Source organism: Mus caroli, chromosome 8 (assembly GCF_900094665.2).
Source record: "Mus caroli chromosome 8, CAROLI_EIJ_v1.1, whole genome shotgun sequence".
Classification (NCBI taxonomy): Eukaryota; Metazoa; Chordata; class Mammalia; order Rodentia; family Muridae; genus Mus; species Mus caroli.
The window spans coordinates 115,884,411-115,897,503 of record NC_034577.1 but is presented as its reverse complement, the minus strand read 5'-3'; the positions used below and the strand labels follow the sequence as shown (position 1 = coordinate 115,897,503).

The window sequence follows — 13,093 nt, the reverse complement described above, 5'->3', positions numbered from 1 at the left end:
CTCCAGGGACCTAGGCTAAGCTGCGCGCGCGTGTGTCGGCGCCCCAGCGAGATGAGCGGAACCGGGTCCGCCGGCATGGCCCGGGGGCTGCGCGTGGACGGGCTGCCACCGCTACCCAAAAGCCTGAGCGGGCTACTGCACTCGGCGGCGGGAGGCGCGGCGGGCGGCTGGCGGCACCTGGAGCGCCTGTACGCGCAGAAGTCGCGCATCCAGGACGAGCTGAACCGAGGGGGCGCGGGCGGCGGCGGGGCGCGGGCGGCCGGGATGCGGACCAAGCCCCCCAACCTGGACGCCGCGCTGGCGCTGTTGCGCAAGGAGATGGTAAGGACTAGGCGCCGTGAGTCCCGTCGGGGGACACTCTCCTTTGGTCCCTGAAAGCCCGGACTTCCCTCTCTGGGCTTCCCACGGCTTCACATCACCTCCGGCAGGGCAGCTTCAGATGCTGGGGTTCTCCCGGGCCAGGTCAGGGCGCGGCGAGGTTCGCCTGCCGGGTCTCAGGAGAACAGGCTTCCTGTGCGCCTGCGGGTCAGTGTGAACAACAGATGGGTGGCCGGACCCCTCCCCGGCCGCCCTCCAGGAATCCGATTACCGGCGCGGAAGCAGTGCTCGGCCGGGTGAAGTCCTTATGTCTGGTCACAAACAATGGGTTTAGTTTTTTTTCTCCCTCCTGCGAAGTGCAGTAGGTGTTCCTGAACCAGGACGCACGATTCAGGGTGATGCCAGGGCAGAGATTTGGGCCGCAGGGAGCTCTTTCCCAGGTTGCTTCCTGTGGCTAGCCAGGTGGGGAAAGACCTACCCAACCCACCCAGCCAAGTTCTTTCCCCTAGACTAAGATCTTCTACCCTGAGCCTAATACATCTAGCGAATTGCATTTGATTAGATAAATCCATACTTAGTGTGTTTACAGACTAATCATGAATGGCTGGGTGAAATAAAGAGACTGGTCCCCCAAGTGTTTGAGGTTTTTTTGTTTTTTGTTTTTCTTGCATAAGACACAAGGCGCAAGGTGACTCCTGGTTGTGAAGCTCTGCTTTATAAACACGCTAGGGAGGCTTGGGAGCCCAGCTACATTCCCGAAGGTATTTCCCAGGTCCCTCCTGCTATGACTAAGGTACAGAACCTTATAATTATGCCTTGGGCGGTAGCTCCGGAGCTCAGCTATAGGAAATGAGCTGCTGTCACTCTGCCTGATAACAATGTTAAAGGTAGGGTTTGGCTACAGGCCCTGACAGGCCCTCTCAGAAAACCATCACGAGGCTCTTCCGTCTGTCTGGTAGCTGTTCAAGAGACTTATTGTCCTGGGGGAATGGTGAGGTTTCCGAGACAGCTCACATCTCGCTTAAAAATAGTCGTTCATTCCAGAGCCTTCTGCAGAATGTCTGTGTCGATCTATTTAATTTGAGGGCCGGAGGTCAAATCTGTGGTGGGGATATAATTCATGTCCGGACAGAATGTGACAAGTACCAGAGCAAGGGACAAAGCCCAGAAAGAGTGCATGACCCCCAATACAGTGGGGACTTCTCTATGGGGTGCAGAGTCAGGGAGGTGGGAAAGCCTGAAGTGACCGGAAGTGACCAGGAGAGAACCCTGAGACTGCTGAGCTGAGTGGTGACCTGAGCCTCTCAGCCTCAGGCTTGACTGACAGGAACCAGAGGTTAGGAGGTGGCCCTGTAGCCGTGGGAAATCTGCGGATCACCGGTCTCAAGAGCAGGAACTCTGGGATGTTCTATGAGTATAGGAGGCCTGGAAAATGCCCAAGGTGCACCTGGGAACCCCCCCCCCCCCCAAACTCACAAGGATTGCTAATGGGTCCCCAAAGCTGATAAAGAAGTGAATCAAAGATGACCCAAGTTTTTTGTTTGATTGGCTACTGATGGAAAATGTTTAGGAACAAAACAAAAATCACAGTCCTAAGACTGGTCCTGTCACCCAGTGACAGAGGCCTGCCTAGCATGCATGTGGCCTGTGTAAATTCTATTTCTCATTGCTTTGACAAAAGCCATGTAAGGGAAGCCTTACTTTGGCTCACAGTGCCAGCCACAGTCCATCTTAGTAAGGAAATGTTGTCAGGCACATGGGGCAGCTAGTGACAGTCCATCTGCAGTCAGGATGCAGAGACGAATGCAGGGTGTCAGCTTGATTTTCTCCTTTTTCTTCAGTCTGGGACCCGAGGCCATGGCAAGATACATGGGTAAGACGGGTCTTCTACATCAGCTAATCCAATCTAGAACCTGCCTCAGAAACGCCTGGACATTTATGTCCTTGGTGGTTCAAGACCCTGTTGACAGTCACTATTAATCATTCAAGGCCCTGTGTGCAGGTTCAATTCTGTGCACGCCACACCCCACATCACAGGCTGGCACAGAGAGAGAGAGAGAGAGATGGTCACTGCTAACAGTTTGAAGTATGCAAATAGACTGGTTGTATGCATGTCCTGATATGGTAGTGTGTACTTGTGCTCAAGTTTGAAGGGACCCTGAGTTACACAACAAGATGCCATCTCAAAAAAGCCAAACAAAACCCAAGTGGTTTCTATACATTGTCTAAATTCTTGTGTTTTCGTTGTATCTCTGTTGGCGGGATAAAGTATCCTCAAAAAGCAACTTAGGGAAAAAAGAATTTATTTACCTTGCACTTCCAGGTTACAGTATCAGTGTAGGGAAGCCCAGGCCACAAGAGCTTGAAGCAACGAATCAGACCCATAGTTGCGAGCAGAGAGAATGCAAGCATGTTTGTGTGCTAGTGCTCGGCCCTGCCCTCCTCTACAGCTCAGGGATCCTCTGCCTAGGGGATGGTACCCGCCCACAGTGGGCTGGGTCCTTATGTGTTAATTCCCACATCAATTGACATTCAAGACAATTCTCCACAGATATTTCATCATCAGGCCAACCTAATCTAGACAGTGTTTCAGACCCTCTTCTCAGGGGACCTAGGTTGTGTCAAGTTGATAATTAGAACTAGTCACCGCATGTTGTACCTTCTTCATGGGAGAGGTACTTCATCTTAACTTTATTTATTTTTGAGACAGGGCTTCACTGTGTAGCCCTTGGCTGGCTTGGAACTCACAGAAATCTACCTACCTCTGCCTTCTGAGTAATGGGATTAAAGACATTGCCACTACTCTCAGCTTAGCTTATTTTTTTAATTATTTAAAAATTTTTTTTACTACTTTTTAAAAAGACTCATTGTTATATCTAAGTACACTGTAGCTGTCTTCAGACACACCAGAAAAGGGTGTCAGATCTCATTACAGATGATTGTGAGCCACCATGTGGTTGCTGGAATTTGAACTCAGGACCTTTGGAAGAGTAGTCAGTGCTCTTATCTGCTGAGCTGTCTCTCCAGCCCCCCCCCTTATTATTATTTTTTACTATTTTTAATTAAATGCATGAGTGTATGCATGTATGAAGTATGCACACATGTGTGCAAATGCTCTTGGAGGCCAGAAGGACTGGGAGGAGAGGTGTTTGAGGTGGTTGTGAACTATCTGACCTGGGTGTTGTGAACCAAATTTGAGTTGTTAAGCTTGAGCCATCTCTCCAGATTCCAAATATAATTTTCAAAACTCAGCTGCCCATAGTTTAACTCTCTTGAGATCACAACCTTTTGGGGGGGTCTTCTGGGCTCCGAAACCCCGTCTGATCATCACACCCTTGACCTATACACACACATACACACACACACACACACATACACGGGTCATCACAGTGTATACTGCAGCTCTATTTTGGAGGGTACGTGCTACATGCATGTTCCTGTCACTATGTATCTTGGGTCTTCAGTGACTGCAGAGCATGGATTGTGTGGCAGAGCTGTGCCATTTTACACCTTGAAATGGGTCGAAAGGAAGTTTCCTGCAGCATCATGGGTGTTGGGGGAGTCACTGTTGTGGGGCTCATGGCATCCCACCAGGAGAGGAGGGTGTTAGGCATTGCAGACTTGGTGGCTAGAAGAGAGCTGGTTAGAGCTGAGGGTGCAGATGTCACTTCAAAGGAGTGACAGTAATGATGAGTTAGGGGAGCTGCTGCACCCAGCAGAACAGACAGGACCCCATGCTGAAGGAGGTTCAGTCCCATGGTTGGCTAACACCGCACTCAGCTCAGAGTTGTGGCTCCTCCATGTTACTTCCTGTTCTAGTAACTCCATGCCTGTGAAATTTTTCTTTTTTTTCTTTTCTTTTCTTTTTTGAGACAAAGTTTATCACTGTCGGTGAGCCTGACAGAGAACTTGCGGCCTCTGCCTCCCAAGTGCTGGGATTATAGGCGTGCATCACGATGGTACCCAGAGTGAGAGGTCTTTCATAAAAGCTTTGGATACAGGGCAATGGCTCACTCTGCAAGCATGAGGAACTGAGTTCGGATTCCCAGAACTCACAGAAAAGTCAGTCAGCTCCAGGTTCAATGGGAGACTGACTCAGAGAATAAGCTGGAGAAGCAACTGAGGAGACAGACACTGATGTTGACTTCTGACCTCTGGCAAGCACACAGGCATGTGGCTCGCTCTCTCTCTCTCTCTCTTTCTCTCTCTCTCACAAACACACACACACACACACACACACACCCATACACATGCCCGTACACACATACACACTCAGTTATGTTCTCATCAGAATGGAGGAGAGATACTCCGTATGTTCACTGGATGAGCATCCGTACACTGCTGCAGAGGGCCAAGGGCAAATAGGAAGTCGGGAGATACTGGTGGATATGGATGTCTTTACAGCAATGTGAGACTTCGTCCCTGACCGCTAGACTCTGACCCATTTACCTGCCGGTGGAGCACCTCAGGCTCATGTTTACCGACTGAACTCCCAAGGGCCTCACCAGTTTGCACGGGCTTCTTCCCCGGTTAGTTAAAGTGCTCGCTCCGCTCGTGTTGCGTATAGACGTCAGAGGGCCCCAGCTTTGGCACACTGAGCATCTTTCCATTTGCTGTGGGAGGCCACCTAAGAGCAGCAGCCTAGTCACTCACTGCTGCCTCTCAGGGGGACGGTGCTTCCCACACCCACCCTCGTTCTGGGGTCTTGCACTCTGCATTACTGTGGCTCTCTAAGGCTGGGGAGGGGCTGCCGGGGGAGCAGCTCATTGCAGGTTACTCCCAAGGAGCAGCAGGTGGGAGCTTTGAGGTTTCACTCTGCTCTCAGAGTGTGGAGGAAGCTTCCTGTGGATTCCACACTTCCACGATCCTGTGGCAGAAACCACAGATGCAGACAGAGCAGGAAGCCAGCCAGTCGAATACGTGCCCGAGGCCAGTGAGAGCCGAGCCTTCATACATCATTGTCTCCTGCCCACTTGTTTCCATAAAGGTCACTCATTGCTTCATCCCTTCCTGTGCTGGTCCCTGTCCTGCAGACATGTAGCTCCGAGACAGTTCTCCTCATTACTCAAGAGCCAGAGGCCAGGTCCACCTTCCAGGGCAACAGAAACTCCCTAAAGCTTGTTCATTTTACAGGTCAAAGGACACTGCAGGAGTCACTTCTCTACGTCTGCAATGTGGGTCGCAGGGACTAACTCAGGTCATCAGGCTTGGCAAGCAGCTTTACCCACTGAGCCATCGGGCCAGCCCCACCCTGGCCATGATTTGCTTTCTTTACTTCTTCCGTTGGCCCCGGGAGTGGTGGGCTGCCTGGTCTTGCAGGCCTGTATATTCTGAGTCTTGAACAAGGGCTGGGAAGTGGTGTCCTTGGTCAATACAGCAGAGCTCTGCCCTGTGACCAGAGCTCCATAGTACAAGGTCATCTATAGGAACCAGGTCTGTTCTGATCAGAAGCAGACAGACAGAAGGAGACTAAAGAACTACTGAAGAGAAGGTGTGGAAAGAGGATTTTTAGTTCCTAGGCAGGTAGGTGGATTGACCTAGGTGTACATGGGAGTATGGTTTCTTAAGTCTATTGGTATGCTGGGCAGTGGTGGTGCATGCCTTTAATCCCAGCAGTGGGGAGGCAGAGGCAGGTGGATCTCTCTGAGTTCGTGGCCAGCCTGGTCTACAAGAGTGAGTTCCAGGACAGCCAGGGCTACACAGAGAAACCCTGTCTCAACACTCCTCCCCCCAAAAGAAAAGGTTTATAGGTAGAAAACACACATGCAGATGTTCCTTAGGACCCTCAGTTATACTTACAACTAGAAATGGCTGGGTGTGGTAGCACACACCTTTCATCCCAGCAGTGAGGAGGCAGAGGCAGGTGGATCTCTCTGAGTTCGAGGCCAGCCTGGTCTACAGAGTGAGCTCCAGGATAACCAGGGCTACACAGAGAAACCCTGTCTCAAAAAACCAAAACAACAAAAACAAAATAAGAAAAACCATGGTGTGACACTGGTAAGCCAGGCCTGCTGTCACAACCTGTCATCCCATCGCCCTGAAAGTTGAAGCACAAGTTTCTCTGTGAGTCTGAAGCTAGCCTGAGACACACAGTGAGGCCCGGCCTCCAACAAACACAAGAAAATACTGCTAGTGATAAAAGTAAATAACTATCGAAGAAAAACGGCCGAGCTCTACACCCTTTGCAACTGCAGATATAAAACTGGGCTGTACCTAAAAGATGAGCAAAGATGTCACAGGAGGAAAGCCGTGGGGCCTCTCCCACTTGGCGGGCAGAGAGGCCTGTCCCTTGGTTTTGGAGGACGGTTTCACAATACACATGAAGTCGAATCTGCACTTGCCCTTTGGCCCTGTAACTTCGTTTCCTTAAAAACCTCCACAGTGGTGTTTTACAGACTGTGGGGGATCCATGGTGGTCATCTGTCAGACCTCCGCCTGCTTGCTTGCTCTTACAGCTCTGCAGAGCTGGGGTCATCCCAGGCCTCCACAGTGGCTGAGCTCTCTCTCATGGCTCCATAGGAGGCTCTCCTTCCAGGCCCCTCTCACTTCTGCTTCACTCTTTCGTCAGGTTTGGGGCCTGGGGTTGGGGTGTGATTGAAGCCTGGAGCTGTGGGCAGTTGTGACCAGCAACTCACAACTATGGGTGCTGAGAACCAAACTGGTTTTCTACAAGAGCAGCAAGTGCTACTAACTGCTGGTCTGTCTCTCCAGCCTCCACCTAGCTTGTTGTCTGTTATGGTTTTTACTTTTGTTTTATTGAGACAGGGTCTCATGATGTAGCTCTGGATGTCTTGAAATTCACTATATAGATCATGCTGGCCTTGAACTTATAGATATCCACCTGCCCCAGCTAAAGCTGTGCACCACCATGTCTGGCTATGAGTGGCTTTTATACGTGTGTGATTTGGGGATGCACTGAGGTCATCCTGTTTGCACGGCATGCATCTCCCTAGCTACTAAGAGGTTCCTTTTAAAGAGTCTCCTCTACAGAGGATGGAGGCGAGCACCTGTCCCCGCAGTACTTGGGAGGCAGAAACAGGAGATCAAAGTCATCCTCTGCTACTTAGTGAGTTTTGGCCAGCCTGGGCTACATGAGAGCCTGTCTAAAGAAAGAAGAGTGTCTAGTTCTTTAAGCCCCATCACCTAGTGATGAGAGCTTCCCCCAACCTCAGTGAGTCTCTGGAACTTTAGTGACCCTTGACCCTTGTCTGAGACTATTCCTGCAACGGAGCCTATTGTTAGACCTGAGGAAAGGAAGCAGACTCTGGAGGGAAGAGCAGCGCAGGGCCGCACTACAGGGCCCTGAGAAGGAAGAGCACAAGGAAGAGAGGAGAGAATGCAGAGAGGAAGCAGGCAGCCTGAGCGGAGACAGGAAGGACAAGCAGGGATTGAGCGAGCCCTTAACATTGTCTTGTTAAGTCACAATAGAGGGTGAGAAACCACAGGGCTGAGAAGACTGACTTGTTGAAATAAGGCTCAAGTTTTCACAATGCCCCCAGAAGGAAGCTATCAGTTCTGAAGCCTGCTGTAGCTGGAAGGAGCAGAGGTGTCCCTTGGGGACATGTAGGTGGGTCGAGAGATGGCAGGTGATGGGTGACTTAGGGATGGGGACAGTTCATTAACACTTTTTTTCCTAGAAGGGCAAGCTGTCCTTGCCTTTAGGTGAGTTCACTATGTCCCGTAGTTCAGTCCTAGGGCATACACCCCTCCTCATCTCTATCCAGACCCCTTAGCAAACGGTCTTCTGGGGGAGCCTGGGCTGGCCTACTGTGCTGCCCTCAAGCAGATGGGTTCTGATGACTTGGCAGGAGCCATGCAGGTGTGCTGTGAGCACACAGCACTGCCTGTCCAGCCATGGCCTCAGGATTACCTGAGGGTTCCTAGCTGTGGCTAGGGTTCCCACTCTTGACATGACCCCACATTGGGACAAGGACAGACCTGTGTATTCACTCAGTCATCTGAAGCAGCCATGCTGAAGGCTACCTGTCAGTGCCGCTCACACTCACCTCCTGTAGTTCAGGGAAATTCTGCCTAGTGGGAGGGAGTTAGTCTGGTGCCTGGAACAGTTGCTCCCAGGAGCTGAGGCTGGTGTGATCATGCACGATTGTACTTAGGTGAAATCTGCCCATGTACTGGGCACATGTTCGGCCATGTAACAGGTATGTTGGGACCATGCTGTGTCTCTTAGAGGGTCAGTTGCTTCTAGGCCAGTGTCACATGCAATGACAGGACAGTTCTGAGTCATCCTTGTCCTGGGCATGCCCCTGGGTAACCAGGAAGACTTCACTCTGAAAAACCTGGCACCATATATCCCGGGTGACATGGGGTCATGACCTTGTCATCCAACTGTTTAAGAATCATGGAGCTTTTTTTGTCACCCCATGAGGTGAATGTCAGCATCTGCTCACAACTACTTGGTCTTTCTGTGGTCTGTTCTTGACACGAGAAACAGAGCACTAAGGTCTTTCACCCAATGAGACACGGGTCATATAAGCATCTTCTTGAACATTTTAAGCAGACACAGGTTAGAGTCTTGGGAGGTATCGTTTTAGTGAAGTTGAATCTGAGAGCAGGCAGGTGTGTAGGAATTACTTAGAACCTCAGGCTGTAGGGGTTGTGTTCACATTTGCAATAGAATCTGGGAACACAGGTGCCATGTGGGGGGAAGGATTTGACCAGGACATCCTAAGGAGAAAAGCCTACACGCTGTTTTGTCTTCTGATGCTATCACTATGTAGCTCAGGCTGGCCTCAAACTCACAATCCCCCTGCCTCAGCTTCCCAGGTACTGGGAGATGTCAGCCATGTTCTACCATGTCTGCATTGACTGTCTGCCTTTCTTAGGCCATAGGGTGTGGGCTGCCTTCAGGTCTCTAAGGCAAGGTTAGGAAAGTGACATTAGGTCTGTCTGTATGTGGGGCAGTCACCGAGAGGTTGGGGACTGTGTAATAAGTTTGCCTCTGATTGGAGTCCCATAAATAGCATTGGTGGGCTGCCCTCCTAGAGCCTCAGGTTAGCACCCCAGGTCTGGGACTACTGGGGTCTTTCTCTTTCCCTGGGCCGTTTTGGTGGTGGCCTTTCATCTTGTCTGACCATACTGTGGAGCTGCTGAGCAGGAAGCAGGAGGTGCTTTCTCAAGCTCTCCGTGTGACTCTTGACCTGTTAAAAGTTCGGGTGTGCAGGCTCCCCTGTGAGTCTGTGCATCGTCCCTTCCTTTGGGATTGATGGGACCCGTGCTTTTCTAGTCCTGGCTGCTTTTTGTCGTAGGGCAGGCAGGAGGGAGGGAGGGAGGAAGGGAGGGATGGAGGGAGGTAAAGATGGATTGCAAATGCACAGCATTCCCCCGTGCATGCTCCTTGTCCCTGGCACTTGCTTTTGTGACCTTTCCAGAAGGTGGTGTGAGGCTCTGTCATTGGTTTCTTCGTAGTTCATTGTCTTGGGGAGGGGCCACACTAGGCCCTGTCAGGAGAGAGAGAGCGCCTGAACTCCGCCGCCGTGCCTGGAGAACCCTGCAGCAGATGGGTTTGCTACAGCGGGGTAGCTGTGAGACCCTGTCTCTCTCTGGCCAGGGGTAATCTGCCACCTAGGAATAACAGAATGTGGGGTCTTGCCAGGGTTGCCAGGGGTCTTCTCTGAGTCTGGGCGTGGGGAGCATCAATGTCTTTGGGACTTGGGATTCACAATGAATGGAGCTGAGGTACCCAGAACATGCACTGCTGTGCGTCACTGGGTGTGTCTATGAAGCACCAGAACAAATTCAGGCTGGGCTCACTGGGCTGCAGGTGTGGACTCACCCACTCACGTCTGAGGTATTGAATGACATGGTGGAAGTATGTGTCTACCTGGAACTCCAGAGCATCCCACCGATACCACCTTCAGCCTTTCTGAGGGAAGGAATGTGTGAGCCCAGGTGGAACTCAGGCTGGGTGTTCAACAGAGATGAAAGCCCAGCACTGACTTGGATTCTACTTCCTCTCCTTTCTCTCAAGGTCGGCCTCCGACAGCTGGACATGTCCTTGCTCTGCCAACTGTACAGCCTCTACGAGTCCATTCAGGAGTACAAGGGAGCATGCCAGGCAGCCTCCAGTCTGGACTGCACCTATGCGCTGGAGAATGGCTTCTTTGACGATGAGGAGGACTTCCAGGAGCAGGGCTCTCTGCAGGACGGGCAGCACCGCAGCTCTCCCAGGGACCCGTCACCCCTTACCCACCTCTCCAGCAGTGACTGGATTCTGGAGTCCATCTAGTGCCTCTGGAGGGGTCTGTCAACACAGACTGGCAGCCTCTGTTTCAGCCTCTTCATGGTGGACAGTCTGTGGGCAAATGGGGACATGCACCACTTGTTTAACTTGTGGGTGTGGAGTTCACTGACATAGGGGACAGCCTGCTTAGTTGGCTGCAGGGTCTTACGGGTGACCCAGAGGCAGGTTAGAATATCCTAGATGCCATTAGTAGCACCTGCTGGAAGCTCTCACTGAAGGGTTCCGTGTGGAAAGCCTTCACGGGCATCGGGTGAGGCTGCGCTCAGCAGGCTTCTTTGTAGGTGACAGCTGTGTTGTGCCCTCTTTGGCTGAGGAACGCCACCCTGGCGTGTGGGATATGAAGAGCAGCGTCTGCCTGCCCGGAACCCGCAGGGCAGTCTGCATCTCTTCTTGCCACCGCTTAGCCGTTAGCCCCTTTGCTCATTTATTTGAAAGCTGCATCAATGATTTTCCAGGAACTCCTGAGAGCTTTCTAGAAGGAGGAAATATTCTGCCACACTGGTCAACTGCTTTTCTGCAACTACCAAAACTGACATCAGGTATAGGTAGAGAAAAAAAAAAAAAAGCACGAATATACATTCAATTCTAGGGTGGGTGGGTGGTGGGGTGAGGAAACATATACTGGGACAACCTAGTATTTGTATCACCTGCCGTGAGATGGTGGCTTGTGGTTACAGACTCTGATTGTAACTTCAGTGCTGGAAAACATTGTTTCCAAGCAGTACTTACCCGAAGCCTTAATATTATTTATTAAAACGCTTTATGAGAATTTCACCCTCTGTGGTTAAACATGTGTAGAATGCTCTTGGCATGTATCGTTTTGATGGGAGGTCTGGGGATGTGGCTCAGTGGGTCCAGCAGGTCCCTAGCGTGTCAGAGGCCTGAGGTTTGACCTTAGCAGCATATCCACTGGGCATGGCGCTGTACGCCTGTAATCCCAGTGCTGAGGTTGGGCGCTGGAGGATCGTAAGTTCGAGGTCATCCTTGGCAACACAGAGTTCAGGGCCATCCTGGGCTAGCTCCTTTCTAAAACAAAACAAGAATTTTATTGAGTTCAGTTACTCAGAACCTGAATGTGGGCCCAATCCAACACACACCGAAAGGTCAGGGTTTGGTTTCTTTTTTGACATTAAGTCAATTTTAAGACATTTATTTCTCGGTTAAGGTTGGACAGTCATTTCATTGGTACCAGACCACATTTGCAGCAAGATTTCTTTCACCTTGTGTCTTGGAACAGGCCAAGTTGCTCCTCCTTTAGTGAGTTGTCTGCTCATCAGTGCCCTCTTGAGGCCAGGTGTGGGAAGTACAACTTAACTATTAAACAGCTGTCTCAACGTTTCCTGGGGACAGACTAGTATGTACTCACTCAGACGGGGCAATTACCCAAAAGTCCAACCTGGCTAACCAATAAGCTTATTCATGCTACTTACTGGAGTACTAGTGACCCCCAAACAACCACGCCTTCAGATAGCCCCTCTCCAGGATGGCCGATGACCTCCCATGGCTGTGCAGATGAAGGTCCTCGACCCACCCCACCACCCCTGAAGCTGACCTCTCACACTCTCTCTATGCACTCTCTCACCTCCAAGGCCAGGAGGCCAGATGCAGCTGGGACATCACTCCACTGAGCTGGGATAGCTTTGTGGGGAGGGACGGATGACTCTCAGGGGAGGGCATTAGTTAGTCAACTCAGTCAGCTGAGGAACTGCCTCCCCCAGACTGACCTGTGGGCCTATCTGGGGTTGCTTCTTGAATGATGATTGGTGTGGGAGGGCCCAGCCTACAGTAAGCTGTGCTGCCCCTGGGCAGGTGGTCCCAGAAGGATCAAGCCAGTGAACAGCCATCTACCAGGCAGGGTCCTTGCTTTCCCTGATGATGGAATGGACTGTGTAAGAAGAAAGAAACACTTTCCTCCTCCGGGTTGTTTTTGGTCAGTGTTTTATCAGAGCAAACTAGGACAGGCAGCATTCAGGGACACAACAGCCCGAGCGTTAACATGTCTGTGCTATAAGGAAGGAGCTTAGACAGTGGAGGGGTACTCTGCTCAGTACTCAAAGGGAAGTGGGTCAGTGCCTTGCCACTGGCCGGTGACAGGATGGTTCAGGCGGGACATGAAATAGAAAGCAGGAAATCTAGTCAGCTGAAGGGCCCTGCTTCGAGGCTGTCTTGCTTCACTGAGATAAACCTTGGGTCTGCTGCTCTTACATCTGACTGCATTAAGGTCACGTGGGGAGGGGAGAGCTCCAGCAGAAGTGCCTCACCCCAAATCTGGATTAAAAAAAAAAACCACTCTATGTGCATTGGTGTTTACCCACAAGTATGTCAGTGTGAGGGTATCTGATCCCTTGGAAGTGGAGTTACAGACAGCTGTGAGCTGCCATGTGGGTGCTGGGAATGGAGCCTGAGTTCTCTGAAAGAGCAGCCAATGCTCTTAACTGCTGAGCCCTCTCTCCGGGCCCCCAAGTCTGGATATTATTAGTGAGCGATGCAACCCACTGCTGGAGGGGCGAGAGT

The 13,093-nt window shown here is 51.3% G+C and overlaps 1 protein-coding gene across 1 annotated transcript; it reads left to right on the top strand.

Annotated features, from left to right (window-relative positions):
- On the top strand, nt 1-11,353 carry Fam89a (family with sequence similarity 89 member A). The gene is made up of 2 exons (XM_021170639.2): nt 1-321; nt 10,307-11,353. The coding sequence occupies exons 1-2, from the start codon at nt 52-54 to the stop codon at nt 10,562-10,564; spliced, it is 528 nt and encodes a 175-aa protein (XP_021026298.1). The 5' UTR covers nt 1-51; the 3' UTR covers nt 10,565-11,353.
- The last annotated feature ends 1,740 nt before the right edge of the window (nt 11,354-13,093 follow it).